Genomic DNA, 22,540 nt, shown 5'->3' on the forward strand with positions numbered 1-22,540 from the left:
TTTCAGAAAAAAAATTTGGTTACACCTTTTATCTTAATATCCCACTTACAATTATGGTGGATATAGTCATTCCAAGTCAGATGTGTCAGCACTCTGATACCGACAGTGTGTTCCTCATGTCACAGTTTTCATTACACCTATCCTAGGGTTCTGTGCTTTCCTTCATGCGTAATATATATCAAATCCTCCAAAAAAGTGTAGTCATGCTCACGCTTCTGCATAAAGAAAGATTGACTTGGGCACATCAAACACTGAAGGGCCCAGGTGTAGGCAGCAGCTGAACTCTTCCAGATCCTCTGACATTAAGAGGATTTTACAGAGGACTGATCTGGTAGAGAACTTGAAATACTAGTAACTACTCATTTAACTAAAATGTCTGAATCCTGTACCTAATTACAGTATCAGCTGGGATGCAGATTTAGGGCATTGAAAGAACCAAGACCCCCTGCCTTTTCCCTGTTGTTCCAGCTATAAATGCTATTAGGGCTGAGTTACTAAAGGGAGCCCAGAGGAAAGAATGCTAATATTGTATGGCAAAGGGTGTCTATTCCTTCCCAGCAAAATTCATTTGGGCCTTATTAAGTCTTCTCTGAAGACAGCTAATGACACATTGCAGTGTGCTTATCTCCTCTAGCCCTTGTCACATACTGAGTGGTAGAGAAACTACTCCTGCTCCAGTCCAAAAAAAGAAGAAATGGGATTTGTGGGTCTGACACATGTCACTCTATGATCACTCTATGGTAATAATTGTGAATGCCCTACCAGCACCAGAGTCTGGATGCTTTAGTTTTCACTTGAGCAGGTGTTTCTTACCCAGTTTGGCTGTTGCAGGTACACGATTCTTAAGTGGGACGAGGCGATCTTTACATTTTTTCTCCAGCGGTAGCTCACATTTTATGTGACGTCTGAAATTCTCCCGCAGAATAGAACGGATGACCTTCACAATGTTAGTCTTGTTCTCAGAATCACTGCAAGTTTAAGAAAACACAAAACTTAATTTCCTTGCTGAAGTAAGACACTGGGATAAAATGTTCCCACTGCCTTTCTGCTGATGGGCTTTAGTGCAGTGTTTTATTTCAAAAGCTTGCTTTAGTAGTGGGTTTAAAGCTATCATAAGATCACAGAATGTTCTGGGTGGGAAGGGACATTAAAGATCATCAAGTTCCAACCTCTGCACTCTGGGCAGGGACATCTTAACAGTGCTAGACATTTCGCACACCTTGTGTTTTGAGATCTTAGTTGCTTCCTCTTAGAAAATTACTTGAAAGGTAGCTTCTGTATGAGAGAATCACAACCTTAAGTGGTCTTTATGAGAAAGTAATCTCTGTTAACCAGCTCAGAGTGGTTAAATTAGTTACTTTGCCCATACTGGAGCTTATGTTCATATATCTGCAGATTTCTGACATTGGATCACTACACTTAATTCACCAATTGGAATTTGTTATACTTTATGCAGCTAAAGATTGGCATAGTGCCTAGCTTCAAGTAAAGAGTCCCACTTTGAAACTGCTGATGTAAAGGTCACACAGGAGAAAATACTTTCTTTTTATTTTAAATGCCATTAATGTGATTTGTAAAATACAACGTCCAGCTTACCTGCTGCACAACTGAAAAACTGTTTCTGGCCTGCCTTCTAGTTCTGACTTGGTGTGAATCAGTTCCCAGATACAGCTGTTCTCTGTTCCTGTGCATGGAAGGAAACATTACTTTTGCGTACACTTCCCAAAACCTTTGGCATTAGAAAGACCAGGGTAGAGTTCCTGACTCTCTAGAAGACAGTGTTAACTCAGCCATGTGTGGAGCTACAGAGGATCTCACCAAGGTGGAACCCAAGAGAAAGCTTGGGAAGCTAAGGAACCCCAGAGAACTCTCTTGCTGTGGCAGCCCAGCACTGTCTTTGATAACTTTTCTCTGGGAGAGTTGCTTTCCCCCATTCCTGCTGCTTCTCTATGTTTTCCAGCCTTAACAGGCCTTCACCCAGGAGTGCTCTAAAAACCTTGTGACACTTTACAGAACATACAGAAGTGGACAGGACTATAAAGATCGGCTTGAAAATAAACCCACAGCCCTTGACTACCACAAATTACAGTCACCTTTCTGCTGTTTGAAAAAACATGAGGATCAGCACACAGCACCAGTGTGTCATCAGGATGTCAACTACAGTAAACCACCTGCCTTTTATTGGGAATTTCCGTTCTGTCATTCTTTCACATCATGTTACATCTCCCTTAATGCACAGAAGTCAGCATACCAAATGAAGAAAGTCTGTAAATGTATCAAGCCTGTACCCCCTGAGTGCAGAGACAACAGTGGACAGGTAATACTTTCTCTACACCTGCTTGTTTCCTGAGGCTCAGAAAGACATCTGGAAGAAGCAGTATTACAAAATTCCAGAAAAGCATTCAGTCCTAAAGTATTTACTGCAAGAGAGTTACCTGCTGTGTTCCCCAGTCGAACTTGAAGAGCAGATAAAGGAATCAGCCAACGAAATTTAAATGGATCCAAGTCACCATAATTATGTGCAGCACGAACATTAGTAGGCTGTAAAAAGAAAACAAAGGATATTTCTAAGAAGCAGAAGAAGTAGTGGTGTTTTGTACTTAGATCTTAAGTACAAAAAGAAGAAAAACTAAATTGATTGAACTTTCCTTCTCTACCTTAAAATGAACTTGTAAACGTAGTTGAAATGGTGATAGACACAACCTTTGGAATTCATAATTGCTTCAACTTTTAAAAGTCATTTGATTTTAACTGATAAAAATAAAACTTTGCCTATAAGTACTACCAGGGAAGAAGTTTCCTGTGAAAGAACATACAGACTGTCGATTAGCAGAATACATTAATCATGTAGCTGCTGCTGCTACTTTTAGAGCTCCTCCATCTGTTACAATGAGCATGGTGCAGTATATCACCACTGGTACTTGCAACATACAATTTGATACCTGGCTTCCACATTTCAGGTCTGTAAGTGGGTGCAGAGAAGGTTATGTATATAATGCCCCTTTTCCTTTCCTTCCAGGAGTATTTAGGGTCCATAAAAGAAAGGTCTTTCACCTGCACCCTATGGTAAGGTAGGCTGTCATAAATGCTATCTGGAAGAATTAGTTATTTCTGCATAGCAATGTTTCATTTTCCACTTGATAAAATTAACACAGGGCTCACACAGAAGATGATGCTGCTGCTTACTAAATAACAAAAAATATTTATTGCTACACAGATACCGAGCATTTGTTTTAGCAGAATAGCCAGAACTCCAGCCTAGCAAGTGAAAGGGGTGTTTCACCTCAGTAACTCCCCCTTTAAAACTGTTATAGTCCATCTCACATTGCAGTAATATCCTGAACATCCACCATCTCCACTGATACCAGACTTACCATTTTCTTTTTCAGTTTGTAGTTCTCCTTATAGACCAGTATTACAGCCCTCTTAAAAACTGAAAAGAAAAAGAAAAAAATAAAAGGAAAACCGTTAATTATAGGCATAATATTACAATATTCAGTGAAAATACTATCTTGGAGAAGTATAGTCATGGGAATGTGAAGGATGAGATAAGCAAACACAGAAAAGCATCTGCCATGTGCTGAAATGACAACTGGGTTTTTCATTCTGCACTTTCATGCTATGGCAGTCATTTTCCCTCCGATTTTGTTCTGAATGTTTAGGATGAAGCCATTCTGTACATTTAGATAGTAACCACCTATCTGTCCTCTGTAACTCTTCACATAAATAAATACAGAAGATGTATGTTAGATGTAAAAATTTTCTTTCCGTAGACAGTGGACATTTTCAAGTGGAGCGAAGGGCCTGTAGCAGGAGAGGACACAGTCTGTTCTTCGTGCAGTTCAACAGGTTGTTCTTGTGTTTGGAGCATCCCCTTCCCTAACCATGCTACCCTGAGAAAGAGAAACCTGTCTGACATTAACCTGGAGTTCTTCTGAAGGTGTTTATCCACTGAAGTATTAAAATAATCTTTTTTTTTAAGAAATGGACTCTTATTTGTGTGCTCTCATTTCCACATCAAGTTTCAGGTTAATCTGGATGGGGATGTCAATGCTGTAGCTGTAAAGCAGAAGTTAGTCTGAATTCACAAGAGTGGAATAAATCATGATTTTCCCACAAGCCTCCTTTGAAAGCCTCATTTAACAGATTGTTCTGAAGACTCTAATATTGCCTCTTGAAAATCTTCCATAGATTAAATATAGGCAAGACAGCAGCTGAGGGTGGCTCACAGAGCAAACAGTACAAGCAAGCAAATAAATAGAAGGTTTTTTCATATTAGGAAAACACAAGTATGCATTTTTTCACATATAAATCCACCCTACATATCACGTGACTGCAGGGAATGGAGTTTGGGGCTTTTATCCTGGGAGGAGATCTAATGTGGCCATCTTCAGATTTGAAAGCACAGAGTCCTTAAGAAAGGCACTTACCAAACACTGTAAGTTCAAGGTCTTTCCTTGCTTTGCCCAGTGAGGGAAAAGGATTCAGCCAGGTAACTGTAGAGTGCATCAGAAGTTCTCCCATTGAAAGCTCTGTCACCTGGATTAAATTATAACAGTAAGTAAAATAAATAAACAGTATAAATATCTACATCAGTGCTGCATTTTAGTATACAGTGATAACTTTAAGGATCCATGTTTTCTTTATTTACTCTATGTATAGAAAGAGATCCTCACTACAGCAGGAAAAGTATGAGTAATCCCTTTTTTTAAAACAGGTTACAAATATACAAAGTAGTAGCCCCTAAGTTACAAAAGCTGGGTAGAAGTCCTTACTATTAATAACTTAGAAGAATACTAAGCTGATCTGATAATCTTACACTTCCATACAGCCAGTTATGAACTGCCTGATTTATTAGCTGTAAATATCTTTAATTTCTATAGAGTAATTAGTATTAATGACACTACCAATGGCAGAATTAATGGAGGCCTTGTACTCTGAGGCTCCTTTCTTCTGTGGGACACAACATAATGCTAAAGAATATCAAAGGCTGTCAAGTTTTGTTTCCCCATAAATGATGAGAAACCAGGTAGTCAACAGGGACAATCTGACTTTTACTAGCAGGAAATGAAACAACTGAAATGACATCTCTCATATCTGATATCCAACTTTACAGATTTGATCTGCTTAGTAATTGTTTGATGTAAATGGCTGAGTTGAGGCCTTGCTGCCCCAGTTCTGGGAGATGACTGCACACAGTCTGTATAACTAATGGGTTTTGCTCTGACAAATACCCATGGATGCCTCAGCACTGGAAGTGCAGAGAATGAGAATAACAGACCTTAATGTGAAATCCTTCAAATTGCCATTTTCATTTATATGGGTGAAAAAATATGTTAAGAGCTTAAGAACTCAACAGCATAAAATCTGAATGCCTCGGGGCATGGGTAATATCTGCAATGTTTTGACAAGAGGGTTTTTCCTACTAAGAACTATATCTACTCCTGCTTGCAATTCCTGTCAGTCCAGAATGCAGCTCTGGCAGCTGTCTGCAAACTTTACCATAACCTACTGACAGAAAGAAATTTGACAGGTAGGTACAAAACGGAAGTCAAAATATTAAAGGAGAATGGAGCAAGCCCAGTGGAAGTAAGTTCCCCAGATTACCTCAGGAAGAGAGGAAGCCCCTAGAGGAAGCTGGATAATGCTTCAAGAGTCAATGTGACATGTTTTTTCTTCTCTTACCTCTTTCTCTGTTCCACTTTGTTCTGCAACCAGTTGGTCAAATACAGTGCCATAATCTTCATATATCTTCTGCATCTCATTTATGTGACTTGCTACTTTTTCCATTGCCTTCAGTGCTTCTGTAAGGTGTAAAAATTTCATACACAGCTATGTAATTAATTTTTATTTTCTAAATATGGTAATTTTAAATTCAATTCCCCTTGAGGCATGTAAAATGATGTTGCCTTCTGAAAGTTTGGCAAACTGAATTCTAGCTCTGTATCAATACTTTCTCATAGCAACAGTAGAAGAAAAACTTCCTGGTCAGAGTAAGTGAAAAATGCTCATGTAGTGTTTTAAGTGGCTGAAAAGGCTGCAGTAAGCATTCCAGTGACAAGCCCCCAAAGTCGGGGGGTGTATGATAGTACCATGGCAGTACGATAGTACCATGGTTAAATTTTGCATCTTGTAGATACAGGGCCACTAAGTCCTCTGGAGTAATCTACACTCATCCTAGAATAAGTTACCTAATGATCTTCAGGAGAAACAAATTGCATTTGTCTCCTCCCAGAATGGACAAAGAAATACAGTGTCAGGCTGTACAAGTTCCTCATAGGCTGCACATATTAAATCCTGGTGGCCAGGTTTTGTTTAAATTACGTTTTCCAAACAAGAATGTCACTAGTTTCCATTATATTTTTGTATTAATTCAGAATGGAAGTGGACAAGGAACTTTTGTTTCATCAATTCTTAATGGCACAGTTGTTTCATCAATTGTTAATTTTAGCAGTTTGGCATCTATCCTGACCTGCAAATAAGTCCCCAGTCCCAGCTTGTTTGGGAAAGGGAACAATATTTGAAGCTTCTTTTGAAGTCAGTAACATCCTCATGAGTTTTTACTGACAGTGTATTTTGTCTGCATCCATTTTGTGAAAATGACAGTCAATCCATAAAATACATCTCTTGATTTTCATCCACCAGGTGCTGACAGACCTGAACTGGAATTTGCCAGGGTGAAGTCCCAGGCATGTGAACCTAGAAAAGCAATCAACTCTAATGCATGTCAGATAAGTCTCTCCACATGGGAGAGACTGCAAACATTTGACAAAGATCTCTTCTACACAAACAAGAGTCACAGAAGGACCTCAAACAACAAATATTTCCTTCTGTGGTGCTCTTAAACTTTTTGACATATTTCAAGAACTAAATAATAACCACAAGATGGAGCCTTGGTCAGTATTTCTCAAGTGGGTTAAAAAAAAAAAAAAAAGGCAACACTGTGACCTGACATGCCCCTGTGCATGAGGATAAAGATCCCAGTCCTACTTGCCATGGCAAATCTGCCAAACCTACTTCTCAAAGGGACTTGGACATACCAAGTAGGACTTTTAGCTAAAGGAACAACAACAAAAAAATTACTTAATACTTTTAAGGAGAGTGACGGAATTCTCTCTAGGTTTTGACAAGTTCTGTGCTGTCTACCAGAATGCCTACCTGTATCTTCAGAAAGGGCAGGAAATAAAACTTAATTAATTCATTCTTGTAGAAGAAAAGAAGTTACCTGTCAAATGATAATGCTCCTCACTCTCATTGTCTGTCAGAGACACCAACTCTTTTAAAAGCAGAGGATATTTCAGCACTCTCTGAACAGGCTTTATGAGATATGACTCCAGTGTGGAAGAATGTTGCTTTGTGGGATTTCGAGCATCCAGAAAGGTCTTAAAGGCACTATCTGTTTTGGCTAGATTAAAAAAAAAAAAAAAGAAAAAAAAGAAAAAAAAGGAAAAAAAAATTTGTCAGTTGAATATGAAAGTCATGGAAGCTACAATAATTGAAAAATGTGGAATGGCAATTTGAACCCAGCACCAAAACTCTTGCCCTCTTCAATGAATGATTTACAGAGTAGCATATACTGTCAATTTCATTATAATTTCCTGCATCCAATAACATTCAAAAGGGCTGAGAGAGCAATTTTATGAAGGTGACATTATTCCTCTGATTTTTCCATTGCATTGCAGTGAATGGCAGAGGAAGTAATTCCTGATTTATTCTACCATTTGTTGCTGCTTTTCTGGAGACTGGGCCTGCAGACAGCACAAAGTTGTGGAAGGTGTTTCTACAGCTCTCCAGGCTACTGCCTGGAGGTTATAAAAGGAATCTTGTTCTTCAGGTCGGTACCATACTTCAGCAGAACCTGTGATCTTAGATCTTCCTATTGAAAGACACCTGATTAGTCCTTGTTTGATACCAATATTTATTCCTTGATTTCATCCAATATTCTCTGCAAGTTGACAAGATTTGTAACAGTAGCTCACTGCGGTTTGAATTCATGGAAGTAAATTACAATAATGAAGACAATAAATTACCTCTCTCAAGAACTTTCTGAACTTTGATGTGGTTTGCACAGAAGCCACTGTACAGTTTGAAGTGGTCAGCATAATACAGAAAGGAGCCACCAAGGGAAAACAGCAATTTCTGAAATCAACACAATCAAAATATTAGTTCACTACTAGAATCCTAAATATATATTCAGGCATACAACAAACAGACTCAATAGTGAATTATCAGCTATCTTTCTATACATATACATATATATATATATACATATACATATATATATATATACATATATATATATACACATATATATATATATACATACATACATATATATATATATATATATATATATATATATATATATATATATAATGAATATACTACTGGTAGTAACTTGATGATTGTTTTGTATTTCGTTGAGTGTAGAGTTTTGATGATTTTTACTGGTAGTAACTTGATGATATTTTTGTATTTTGCTGAGTGTAGAGGGCAGCCTGCAATTTTCTCCTTTCTTCCTGAGCAGGTATTCTGTTTTACTTTATATTTCAGGCAGCACAGGAACAAAAATCAGCAGACATATAACTATGTTGTTCTGGGAAGAAAACAGGAGCCATAGGAAGCAAGGCATAAAAGTGCCAAAGCCAGAAGGGACAGAGTAAAACAAACACAGGATTGCTTTCCAGCCGTTTTCCTTTTTTCAGGCAGGTGGTAATTACAGGACACCTCTGATGTTCTTGCATGAAGAGGAGGTTGGGAAGATGTGGGAGGGACTGAATCACAAAAGAGGTTTTTAGAAAAATGCCTCCCAAAGCAAATATAAGAAAGAGGAATAGTGAGGAAGGAGGAAATCAGCCCTCTCCCTTATTTTAATCAATGTTTGCTCCACAAAATGCAGCAAGTGTTCAGGAGACCTGCCAGCTCAGTCCTGAGCCAGTGACTCCATTGCCAGGGAATCCACTTCCTCCAGTCAGGGCAGGTACTGGGTAGCGCTGCAGCCATTTACAATTCAATTCCTGCTCCTTGGACCTCACTACATGGGAAACTCATGTGGCATTAAACAAAAAAAGCTCCCAGTCTCTTGGGGGTTAGTTGGGCACAACACAGAAAAGCACAGGCAGAGCAGAATTCAGCACAGTGAGAATAAACTCTCTACAAAGGAGTTCTGCCTCACAAACATTGCCAAACATCGTGTACTCCAAGTCTACTCTGTCTTTTCCCACGTTGCAAATTTTGCCATGGGGAGGAAGATAAGACCATGAAAAACAGCACTAACCCTTCATTGCTGAACAGAACTCTGTAATCCAAAGTAAAGCTTCAAAGCAACCCTATGAAACTTCTAAGAGCCAGAAACTTCTTAAAGCCAGATTTTCACAAACATTTGTAGGCACACTACAAAGTATGAAATGATGAAATATTTACCCGGAACTGAGATGGTGTTTCCAATGTATTAAAATCTGAGGAAGAAGATATTCCATCTTCAAGGGTCTCCAAAAACACCTTCTGGAATTCCAGCATTTCTGGCAGGCTGCCGAACAAGGACTCCATCTGTGGAAAACATCAGGCCATGAAGTACGGCACTCCATGGACCTAAAAGGTCTTTTGAAAACAGTGGACTAAGGAGATGCAACACACAATGAGATTGCAAAGGCTAGTAATGTCATTGTTAATACTTTTCAAACAGGTTTTATCAAAAATCCATGCAAAAAATGGAGGTTTCTCAGCAGTTAATTCAGAAAAACAATTACTCTTTAAGAAAAGGAAGAGATGCGCACACCAGAGAGAAAGGCACTGACTGGTGTCATTCCTGTTGACATCTTTGTTGTTTGCTTTTTCTGTCCCACTCTCAGCAATAAAAAATCCAAGTGTCAAGGTGTTAGCCCATAAAAGAATGACAAGGACCTTTTTCAGATATTCCCTCACCTCATCCTGAGTAAGAAAGGTTTCTTTTTGAAGGGGCTCCAAGTATAGCTCAAAGAGGCAGCTCAAGTCCTGCAAAAAAGAATATTTGTTCACTTTTTCTGTACCATTTGGAAACTGTTCTTTATGTGGTAACACTGAGATAGTGGTAAATTTGGGGAATGAACTGAAGATACAATTCCTTTTCAGTAACAAAATAGCCTGCATATTATTAGCACTGAAGTTACTGCTAAATTAGAGACAAAGTGATTTCAGCGTAATGTTATTTTTCATCCTTAAAGTTTTACAACTTGATTATAACAAATTATATTTTAGCTTAGCATGAGGAAGAATTATTACAGATGTTTATTTTTGAATGAGTCCATCCATATGAACAGCATAAATGTTACATAAACTATATAAATAGCCTCTTATTTAAACACCTGTAGTAACATTCAGAAGGACATGTAGCATTTTAAAACCCTACAAGTTATTAAAGTGTTCAGTTATTTTGTCAGGTAGGTATGATCAAGGGCTTTGTCAGTCACTTCTTAAAAAAAAACTAATGCCATTTTTGAAGACTCAGTGTCCCACACCAAAGCATGACAGCAGGGCTGGGGCCCACTACAGGGCTCTCCAGCCCTGGGAAGAGACACACCAGAAATTCTGTGTAGAAGGAATAATGAGCAGCTCCCTGAAAATGCCATAACAAGTATTGCAATGTGCCACAATTTTTCCTGATGCAAAATTTCATGTATATCAGTGGTCTCTATGGTCATGCTTTGTTCAAGTGATTCCTCTAAAAGATATATCAGGTGGACAAAAATGAGGGCCCAGCATATGGCTATATCAGTGCACTGGTGGATGAAGTGTTTTCTCTTCCACAAACATTACTGCAGCAAGTACTGACATCTGTAAATACAGGCTTTGAGATAGAGAAAAGGAGATGATGCCTTCTTGCTGAAGGTCAATGAAATCGATGTTTTTTTGTTTCCTTTGGCAATCAGTCATGTGATTTTAGAGTTCATAAAAAGAAGAGAGATACACTGAACAATTTGCAGGTTTATCAGTCAGAATAACTTCCCTGTCATGCAACAACCCACTGGAGTTGTGCCTTTTAGCTTTCCTGGTTCAAAAATAATCATGCACTCTTTTCTACATACTCATTTGTATGAGACTATTCTGTTCTTCTACCAGATTTATCTTCATCTTGAAAACTGGGGAGACATCCCCTGGAAAAACCCTTTTAGTCTGCAGGTATCTTCTCCCCACGGACGACTGCTCTCCAATACAACTACAAATCGACTGCAATTTATGCTACTACCTCAGATCCTACAGCTTCAGCTGCAGGAGCAAGTCTGCCAGAAGCAACATGAACAATTAGATACGGAGACTTTGTAGGTTATGGCCCTTGTGGAAGGCTGGTTGTGTAAAGACAAGATCAAAATATGTTAACACTGTCCACAAGTCACAATCAGCCTCAAAAACAAGTTTGTTTTTTGTACCTTGACATAAGATTTCTCAGTGTCCATAAGTTCTTGGATGACTTTCCTCAGTCTGTCTGCATCAGAAAGGTGGCGAGCCAGTGGTCGTGGAGGTGGATCCTGGTTGTCCTTCTGTCCTTCCATATTGCTTGCTTGGACTTCTTGGAAGTTTCTGCACAATGCACTGATCTGCTCTGCGCTCTGTTGAGTGAGAAGAGGCAAACAAGCAATGATATTTTAGAATACAAGTTGTACTACAAATACTTCTAAATTCCTCCAATTTTGCTCCTGTTGCAAATTCAGGGGCCAGAGCATGCTATCAATTTTTGTCAGATGTGTATCTTGACAGGTTTGAACAGCTTTAATTTATAGCAGAACCAGATGAGAGCAGTAAAAGGAATTTAAAATTGCTGGTGATTTTCCAGCACAAATTATTTTCAGTCTTCAGATACAAGTTCATAGAGTGCAAAAGATGATAGAGCACTCGGATATATCACATACTTTGATACTTATGACCCTAGCTTCACACTGTTTTGCACCTCTCTTATTTTGCAACACTCATTGCATCAAAATGGAAAGAATAAGCAGGTAAATATCTTATAAGCATCTACAATATTCTTTTGTATTTAATCTCTAACATATATTGTATTGTGTGTTGTCTTGTTGCTTTCTAAACAATGAGACATGAAGCTGAGGGTTCAGAATCCTATTTCTAGGGATGTCAAAAGATGGTCAGATGTTTTCTTTCCAAGGAAACAACGACATATCAGGATCCTTTGCTTTCAAAAAAAGCAAATGGAAAATTAGTATTTTATATTCTTTAGAAGAATTATTAAAAACAGAATAAATAAAACAGAGAAAATATTCAAACAAGATAGGAACTGAAGATAAAATGACAACAGTTAATCTTGTAATGCAAAGATGGAAGACAAGGAGATATTTCTGACACTATGAAATAATTATGTCATTTGCTCTTGGATGACCACAACTAATATTCAAGAGCAACTTTTGAAGACCATAATCTTCAATGCTCAATTTGAAATTATTCCACTGCTCTCTTTCTTACATAGTGTTTCCCTGGAAGCTAAAACATCGCTACCATTACCCAATTCTATGTTGACAGCATTCAGTATCCACATCTTTGTAGTACATGAAACAATTCTTTAGTGCTTCTGTCATTCAGACATTTGCACAAACTGGACAGTTGCATAAGCTGTGACATTTATCACCTTGTATTTAGCAAGTGCATTCAAATGAGGACTACATGAAGCCTGCCTTATTTCATGTGTTAGTCCTTTTATAGTGATATCAGGACATGAGTGCATTTCAGAGTTGTCTTAATTTGCACTTTATTTATTCCACAAGCTGTTTCAGGTCATCCTTTTTGGGTGTCCTGATTCACCACTGATCACCTGTGTAGCTTGGTTCACCAACACACTAGGCCATCAAATGAACGAATGCAAAAGTTAATCTGAAAATGAACTGAGCTATACAAAGTCTTTCAGTAAATTGGAGGCTAAATGGACTAGCAATATTTAATCTCAACCATTCCTGTGATTAAATATCTATATGATGAAAATAAATGTCAAAATGTCAGATATTTGCCACGCAGTCCAAATTGCTCAGTAGCTTCCCAATTCTCAGTTTTGAAAAATGCCACCACTCTAAAAAAAATGAAATTACTTTCCTCACTGATATGTGGAACTCTCTTTATAATCCAGTATAATAACAGTTTGTAGGACTATGAAATTTAGATACATTTAGTATTCTCAACACTTATTAGGACCCAAAAATGGCAATATGAATTGAATGGTGTTTGTTATAGCTCCACACTGATGGAATAAATTTTAAAATTGTAGTCAGTCTGTGACACCAAAATTAATTAGTGGCTTGCAAACAAATCCTTTAGGAAGTGGTGTGTGGGTGTGTGTGTATATGGGTTATTTTAAAGCAGTTTCTAAACAACTGAATGCCAAAGCACTTCACTTTTGTTTTCTTTCTTTGTTTCTGATGTCAGAAAGGTTTGTATTTATATGAGAATATTTCAGATTTTACACTCTCTACAGCTCAAGATGCACATGGGCAGCTTGATTTACATCAGCCTGATGACTGATCAAGGACATTGGGATCAAGGATGCAAGGCAGCCTATTGAAAGCAAGTCACAAGCATCATCATCAGACTCAGTTTTACAAGGAAGAGTTAGAAGTCCTCTATTCCTCCTCAACCACCTTTGCATACAGAGCAGGCAGACATTGGGGAATGTGCTATTTCTACATCCCCTGAGTTTTGGGGTCAGTGCTGCATCTGTCACCAAGAATCACTGTATGGGAAAGCATATGGAAATAGATGATACTCCTCCATATAAATATTTTTTGATCACCTAAGCAATATCATTTTGCTGTCAGAAATTGTTCTGCATAGCTGGCCTAAGCCCAAGGCACAGGATTACCTCTCTGTACTGCCGACAATATATATATTTATATAAACTTTAATATGTTCCCGGATATGTTTGCAAATTTGGCATTAAAAATATTGTCCTTGACGTTCCTGCTCACAGGATCTTGTCTTTTCCTTAAGTCTTGCTGCTCTGTGTCCTTCCCTCTACAAGAGGGAAGAGTCTTCCAGACCAGGCAATATCCAGACCTCACTCTTTGTACCCACTGTGGTATTTACCCTTGGGTCAAAGCAAGCATGAAATGCTACTTGATCACAGGACAAAAGTGCTTCACATGCACTCATATACACTGCATAGACCACAGAAGATGAAGGAACCCATTCTGCCAGTGGAACCACTGGTTCTTGACAAGGAGCCTAGTATAAGTGAGAACATAGCAACAAATAAGTTGACAAGCATAAAACAATTCTTCCTCCATGTTTCTTCCCAAAACTCTCTTACCACCCCGGTCGGGATCTCTACCCTTTTTCCCTAGTGTTCTGGATGCTACTTTCTGCCTTTGACAATTTCCTGCTCTTTTAAACTGTTTAAAACAGATCCTTTCCAGAAAGTCTTGAGCGACAGCCCTGAGAACCAGCTCTTTTACATCTGGCATGTGTGAGCAGGAGAGGCTCAGCCTCTGTCCTCTAACTGGGATTGCCCTGCAGCTGGGATTTCAAAGCCATCTGGACATTCTGGATGCCAAATCAAAACTTGGTAGTCCAGCGCCCTTAAGCCCAGAAGTCTCAAAAGGAACTCCCTCTTGATACTACACACATCCACATCTATCTTGAATTAAGGAGGGAATTAAACCTGGGTTTGCTCTGATCTTGACATTGCAATGGTTAATACAGGCAGATTTGACTCTGAGATAAAACTGATCAATTCCTCAAGCACACAGCTGATTTTATTTGCACAGGACCAAGACTGTTTTTACTTAGTAAATGGAAAAAAAATTGTTTATGCCAACCTTTATAGTGTGCAGCTTATCAGAATAAAAACATTTAAATCAGTAAAAAAGAAAAGTCCAGATAACTGACTGCAGACGAGGCTGCAGCACAGCTGGGAACAGATAAAAGCTGAGGAGAAACTACAATAGAAGCAGCAAACTTCCTCCAAAATCCATTACTTGAGCTTATGTATGCTGCTTTCAGCAACCTGTACGGGGGACTAAAAGTGGCTTCAGCTTACCTTTGGCACTGAAGAGCAGACAGATAAGGATAAATATCAAAAAATTTAGACTAACAGTGCTAGAGGTGGGAAAGAAAAATGGAGTTTATGCAGGCTTAAAGAGAAAAAATCCCCACATTTATTTCAGGGAGAAGGAAGATAAGGAGCACTGTGCTTAATAAACTTTATGGTTTATTGGCCATATTCAATATTTTCCAACAAAGTTGTATAAACTGTTCTACAGATCTACCAGTCAGGGGAAGCAACCTCCTGACCAACATCTCCTGGCCTCTTAGAAAACAGAAGGATGTGTATAAGTAGTCTGGAGAAATGTTTCTTTCGTCCCTGCATGTTTGAGACTCAGACTTAAGGTTCCATGTCCTTCTGCAAGGAGTAATCTCTGTGAATGTGGACTGCTCAAAGCAACCTTTGAATGGAAATTTCCAGCCCACAGAGATGTCACCTTGACCCACAGCAGCCAGCAACCACAGAGGTGTTTAGATGGAAATGCAGCACATTCCATTTTCCATAATAGTTGCAATAAGAAATATTACAGATTATTCCCCTAAAGTGAGGAAAAAGATACTCTTACAAGGATGTCTTACAGATTTTCTTTGCTCCTCAACATCATTTGAGGTTGTGCTATCCCCACCAGAGTAACAAAACCCCATAAAATTAATCAGTGAGAGAGCAGAAGACATTAATCAGCAGTGGTTAAGAACTAGCACAACGATTTCATGGCTATCCTGTGACTTTCTACTGAATTATACTGATTGAGCATAAATGCTGCACAAGGTCAATTAGTGTTACAGGGTCTCTGCTCGCTGCTGTTTACCCTCATTTACCCCAGTCTGTCAGGGTTTGTTTGAAACAGTGATGGAAAGGAATATTTTAGTAGACTTAGAAAATTCTACACAACTTAAGAAAGACTCCTTGGTGAAGTGAAAGCCATGCCTGTCCTTTGAAGAGCATTCAGGATTCCGTATCCTTGTGCAGGACACAGACCATATCCATGGGCTGGATCACCAATCCTTTGAACTCTCTACCCTAAGAGGAAACATGCTCAGAAACATCCTGAAGAAATAGATTAGAGTTGTTCCCTCCAAACATTAATACCTAACATATCAGCTCTATCTGATGGATGTATTTCCAGGAAGACTGAATGCACCAGTCAGCAGAAGAAGTACAATTACATGGAATTTTGAGCAATGAACAATTAGCTTGAGACACCTTTACATCCCTCTCTCTGTGCAAAAGGAAAGCTCTTGGAGATGTCCATCCCTTTTACTTTGTGTGCATAACTCTGTGGGCATCTCTGGCATCTCCTCAGACTGGGAAGTACTTTGTAACCAAGCAATATAAAAGGCTAGAAAGTTGAAGGCTAGAAAGTTGAAGACTCTAACTTCCTTAAAGATCACAGAAAAAAAGTTGCTTTATGTTAGAGATCAATAAAGTACCTCACTCTTGTAATTTGTTAATTGAAACTGAAAAATGACAGTAGAGCTTTACTGAAAAATACTTTGTGGCATTTTCACCACAAAAGTCTGGGCAAAAGTGCTGCTCAGCTTTCAGCAAACAGAAGCTAAAGCAGTAGCCTCAGCCATTAGCTATCTTCTGCTCCTTCTCCTTCTTTTCCCAACTCCAAGGCCACTCAGTATGGACTTGTTCCTGACTGACAATAAAATTCTAGGTGTCTGCTTTGTTTCACTCTGTCTCTTGCATGTCTTTTAATGAAAATATTTAAAACTTTGCTAAAAGAAGGGCATTTCTTGGTGTCTACTCAGTTGCTTCATAGAAATATGTAAATCACAGTTGGAGTTGTGTTTTAAGGAGGGAAAAGCAACTCCTCTGCACCACAGGATTAGCAGGTGCCCTGCTAGGCACTACTAGATCATACAAAAGGCAAGGAATTAACGAGGAACTTTTGTCTTTGAGTTAGAATTTCCCAGTTTCAGAGAGATTTACATTAGCAAATCAGCCTGTTAACAGAATTGGATGTCACCAACCTCATTTAGAATTATCACAAATACTATCTGTGATAATAGTATTTGTGATAATAGTGAGGGAGGGGCTGCTGACCCAGTATTTCTTTCCAGAGAGCACAGGTTAAGGCCTGAAAGAAGGCTGAACATACAGCTGTGTAAAACAGCCAAGATGTAACCCACCTATGTGGTGCCTGAGATATTGATATTTGCGTGGTGGAAAATCTTCCCGCTCACCTGCCACACAGAGAGATGCCCATCTTTCTCTTTGAGCACAGAAGAACCATCAGTGGTGACTGAGGTACTTGACCAAAACTCTTGTTAGATACAAACCAAGTCATGCAGCAGGCACCTGGGCCCAAGAGCCCAAGCATTGACCATGTCCCCAGGACAAGCAGCAGCCACTGAGTTCATAGATGCTGCGCTCAGTTTCTCTAGAATCAGTCTCCAAAGTCATCTGACCCAACTCACACCAAAGTCAAAAGCAAAACAGAGGTGATTTCCATCACAGGACACCAAATCCTGACTATACAGAATGTAAAGATGAGAGCATCAGGAAAACAGAAAGAGGAACCCTGACAGCCCAGGTCACAAAAAGGAGAGTCTTATAAGGCAACATCAAAGCACACAATAAAAATTTTCCCAAACCCTGGTTTTGTAAAAAGCTGGCAGTTCTTCCTACCCCAGGTCCTTATCCTGATGTTGTCAATTTTTAATGCAGGAGGCTCATGGTATTTTTCTGCAACCTGTGTAACACATATATACATATATACGTGTGTATGTATATATATATATGTACACACATATATATACATATATACACATATATACAGCCATCTGTGTAATACATATATTTTGCCATCTTTACCTTGATTATAGATCATATTTTTCCCCTCCCTATTTCCACAATACTAACTTGATTCTGAAAAAGCAGAGAAACAGTTAAAATATTCATGCTGCAGTTATTTCCAAATTTCCATGAGGAATCTTTTTAAAACCTTCCCACTTCTTGTCAAAATATGGATCTTACTTAGTCCTTTCTCTGAGAGATGCAAGAAATAATAATTTGCTCGAGCCCAGCAGCAAACAGTGCAGGCAACCAACCCACCCTTCCCTCCCCCAAACTTCAGAAACCCCAAACCTTTTCCCATGCAGAGCACTGGTACAAACTCAGCCCCCAACTACACACTGTGAGAATCCATCATTTGATGACTAATGCTGGTACTGTCATTATTTATTAGGCACAGGCAGCCTGGATGCTCCTGCCACCCCATCCTAACCCCAACCCCAGGCTAATTATGCAGCACCCCCGGCTGAAGGCACGGCAGAAGCTGCAGAACTCACCATGGAGAGCATCCTGTGCAGGGAGCCGTAAGCTGCTGCTGCCTGCTGCTGGGTCTTGCGAGCCAGCGCTAAACTCTTAGCTCTGGCTTTACTCCTCCTGAAGGCGGGCATTGCGGCGCGGGAGCGCAAACTTTGCTAAAGGAAAGAGCCCTCGGAAGGAAGCCGCGGATGTTGTGATCCCCCACAAACACACCTTCCCTCTGAGCTCAGCTGCACAAGTTTCTCTTTTGTGCCAATTACTCAAAAATCAAAGATGCTGACAACATCCCAGTGAGAGGAGGCTAAGCAGCGTTTGAGAGTACAGACAGACCTGCCATGCCTCCCTTTATTGCTACAAATGAAGGAAAAACATGCTAGATGAGAAGGTTTTTTTATAAATAGCTTGATGTGGTGAGTGCAGGACAAAGTTCAGTTATGACAAGGGAAGATGGGTTTGATCTCCCCAGAAATATACCTGCCTCCCTGCCTGTGAAATTTACTGCATAAACAAAACATCAGGTGCTTTGAGAAAGTTAGCCAAATACCTAAAAATATCTAGAGGGTGCTGACTGCCCTGAAGGTCAGCATAATTTGTCAATAGCACTGATGTTCTGTCAAGGGTATATGCTGCTAAATGTTGAGGCATACAAATGCTCTTACAATGATAAAATGAAAAACAAATAGGCAGCTCTCTCGATGATTTTTTATATAATTATGCTTGTCCTTTGTTTGAACTTTTTAGCCATAATTATATCAATAAAAAGAAATTTAAAATGAGCTCACTAATAAATTCAGGCTTGAAAGTAAGAGTTCTGATGCTGACATATTTATACAAAACCATTTGGGTCTACAGATAGATTACTCTAAGAACAATGCAGCTTTAAATAAAACATTATAGGACATGACAACACTGAACCGAAGAGATAAAAGACTGACAAGCAATTCATTAATAAAAGGAGAACTACACCAGTGGCATAATAAAACACAGCAACTCCCATGTTGCCCCTATCACAGCACTCCTAGAGTGCAATGAAGCTGAGCTGTAAGGCTTCATTCAACACTGCCCTTGGCAGCACCTACTGCTCCCTAGGAAACCCTTTTCTTGAACCCCAATGATACACCAAGCCTGGGTATCTGTATCCTTGGTTATGAGTGCACTGCTTCCAAGGTTTCAAGGATGTTCACCTTCATACAAGCAAGGGAATAACACAGATTTCTCCTTTAATTACTGCAATTAAACTTACATCCATCTCTTTCCAAATCATTAGCACAACTTGACAGCTCAGCATTTGCCAAACTGTACAGCTCAGTCACTGAGAAGCTGCCTATCAGAGGAAAAATGATGCTGGAGCCCTGAAACAACATGCTGCTGATAAGACATGCAGAACACATCACAGCAGCAGGAACCTCTTGCTTAGTGGATGGACTGTGCCCTTTCTTCCTCTTGGAGACATATCAGGGTCACTGGGGGAGAAGACTGTAAACAGAAAATTGAGGAAATGGTCTTGAAGGAGCAACAGAGGTTTTGCCTGCTCCCTAACATTTCATTTTTCAGTGGATGTACAGTCTGGTTTAAAAATCCGAATTCATAGATTGCTGTGTAGCATGCACATGGCTACTGTTCTTATCCACCATTAGTATGTGCCTTTGCAGTAGTCCACAGATCCTAGGGATCCACAGAGTAAGTCTGAAGACATGAAACAAAATTAAATAAGTAGTTCATGGAAATTAAAAGTTTCAAGTGCTGCATATGGCATTTTAAAAATAACACAGGCCAGGTCACTAGCTTAAGATTAACAGAGTGTATTAAGAGTATAACTATACATTCTAGAGAGCTACTGTTTCTTTGTTTTCTATGTGCATTAGTTGTGGCACTTTCAAGCTCTATTTTTTCTAATAGATACATCTACAAACACAGCTCATCCACTGGGACTGAGAAAAAAAAAAGAAGGTTGCTAAATTTCAGGTCCAAGCAATATCGTCAATCTTGATGAAAAACAATGACAGGCCTTTTTAATTCCATATTAGGAAGTCATTCTTCCCCAGATTTGCTAATTAAGCCTGCATTATTAGCTAGCCATATGCCAGCTAAAAGATGTTACCAATTAACAGCTTTTTTTAATGTGTATTCATTAGAAAAAAGACAATTATGTTTCAGTAATCTTTCCATCTCCTATTGAGGGACTTGGACAAATCAAAAAGGGGAACAACACAAACTAAAGCAAAGCAAATGAATGAATGCTTTTCATTTAGCCTTTCTTTTTCTCTAGAAGCACACAAGCAGTACTCAAGCACTTTTCAAAAACAAGTGAAATAATCCATCACTGTGAAATATTTTTAAGATCACTGGAAAAATGACATAGCCCTGTTGTTTGTTCCTGTGTACTTTGAATAACACACATTCCCTTTACCGACATCTGGTTTTCATCTTTCCATTTCAGTGGCACCAGCCTTGATAGTTACCATAACAGTGACATCCTTCATAATACGAGCTTCCCTCTATTGTCCCCATACGTGTAGGTGTGCTTATCTGCCTCCAGTTCATTTCCCATCCTGCTTTTGCCCCTAATGCATCAAGGTAAAAGGCTAATTTTGCTCCATCAGTGCACACTTTGAATGAAAGGAAACACTGGCTTGCCCGCAGGACAATCCCAAGCTCTTGTGGGCTACTTTGTCACATCAGCCTGGACCACTGCTGACATAGAAGCATAACTCCTATAACTCACACAACATACATATGTAGACACACACACAGACACATATATTTAAAAATATACATATACTTACCCTGCACTAACAGGAGCTCTGCAATGTTAGTGCTCTCTAAGCATTATAAGCTCAGGATTAATACAGCTTGTCTCCAGACCTCTGCACTGATCTAGAGGGAGTCTGTTTTTTACTTTTTATAACTGTGGGTGGATAATTTTTCTGCATATTTTCCTGTCATGCTTATTATACTAATAACATGGTTTTAAAATGCCGTCAAAATGTATTTTCAAAGCATAATTGACCACAGTGAAGACACTTGCTTTAATTCCAGTGATTAAAAAATCAGTTAGCATTCCAAATGTTTAAAGTGAATTCTTGTTTTATTTTAAATTTCAAGCATCTTAAATATTGCTTGCAACATTCTCACTCAAAGTGTTTTGTGCTGAATGCAAAAACTTTTCTCAAGTATTGCGTTAGAAACTGTAGCAACCACTGAGACATTATCTTTGCAGTTGCACTCATGTTTCACAACACAGTTTTGCAGTGTGACACCTTTGGAGGCAGAGAAGGCAACGCCTATCTCTTCTTGTTAGTAGCCAGCATTCTGCATTCCAAATGTTAAAAGATGCAGTAACTCCCCTGTAAAGACAAATATAGATTCTCTGAACTCTACACCAACCTCTCCCCTAGTTTTGGCAAGGCTTTGTTTAGGAGCTACAGGAGAATTCCGCTGTCCCAGAAGGAAATAATCACCGTGTGAGAGGATGTCTATGTCTGCTCACAATATGTTAACAAGAGACAGCAGGTAACAAAACATGAAAGTCTGGTGGAACTTCCCTATGCATCTAACTCAACTGACCCCTTATTTTTTTTTTTTTTTTTTTTTTTTTTAATTCTTCTGCCTCTTCCATTCTTTCATGTACCTTTTTGTTACCTTTTATTTTGCAGAATTTGCTGCAGGTAGCAGACATTTTTCAGTTTTGGTATTTCAAGTCTACCTTTATTATTACATGTTCCTGACAGAGCAAAATAGGAATCAAAGCTTTATTGAAGTTATGATGATATCCAGGATGCAGTATTTATCTGAAATCCTATACTGAAACTTTGTGCAAATTAAAAGTGACTTTGTGTGCTATGGGTGACTGCTGGGCACATCATATACCTTGGCACACACTCAAATTGGGTTTAGATGCTTTTGTATCACAAGGAAAAAACACTGTTTTGTTACTGTCAACAGTGCAACTGAACAGTACCTTAATTAAAAAAAAAAAACAAACCACCAAATATTCTGCAGCTGGCAGAGAGGTTACCCAGTTCCCTGTGTCTATCAGAAGTGTGATTAGATATCTCTGCCTTTCATTGCAAAGTGAAACACTGGCGTCATATCCTGCACTGCAGGTGACCGGGGCTGCTTTTGGAGGCACAGGGTGGTGGGCTCCAGGCAGCTTCCTGCCCTTCATCACTGAAATCACAGTTGTCTCCAGAGACACTGCTAACCATATCCTGTTGCAAATATTCAGGGCCCTGTCATATGCTT

The 22,540-nt window shown here is 39.1% G+C and overlaps 1 protein-coding gene across 6 annotated transcripts in view; it reads right to left on the reverse strand.

Moving 5' to 3' along the window:
- Positions 1-22,540, reverse strand: part of TIAM2 (TIAM Rac1 associated GEF 2) — an 88,625-nt gene that overhangs the window by 1,267 nt on the left and 64,818 nt on the right. For 5 of the 6 annotated variants that reach the window (XM_074537694.1, XM_074537693.1, XM_074537695.1 and 2 more), the window contains 11 exons: positions 11,406-11,585; positions 9,925-9,993; positions 9,424-9,549; positions 8,031-8,139; positions 7,226-7,405; positions 5,686-5,804; positions 4,431-4,539; positions 3,375-3,433; positions 2,436-2,541; positions 1,597-1,684; positions 814-968 (listed from right to left, as the gene is read on the reverse strand). In XM_074537694.1, coding sequence (XP_074393795.1) covers positions 814-968; positions 1,597-1,684; positions 2,436-2,541; positions 3,375-3,433; positions 4,431-4,539; positions 5,686-5,804; positions 7,226-7,405; positions 8,031-8,139; positions 9,424-9,549; positions 9,925-9,993; positions 11,406-11,585 — 1,300 coding nt within the window. Of the gene's footprint in view, positions 1-813; positions 969-1,596; positions 1,685-2,435; positions 2,542-3,374; positions 3,434-4,430; positions 4,540-5,685; positions 5,805-7,225; positions 7,406-8,030; positions 8,140-9,423; positions 9,550-9,924; positions 9,994-11,405; positions 11,586-18,315; positions 18,753-22,540 lie in introns of those variants that run through there. The other variant, XM_014267797.3, reaches the window with a different exon arrangement.

Source organism: Zonotrichia albicollis, chromosome 3, assembly GCF_047830755.1.
Source record: "Zonotrichia albicollis isolate bZonAlb1 chromosome 3, bZonAlb1.hap1, whole genome shotgun sequence".
In the NCBI taxonomy this organism is placed as follows: Eukaryota; Metazoa; Chordata; class Aves; order Passeriformes; family Passerellidae; genus Zonotrichia; species Zonotrichia albicollis.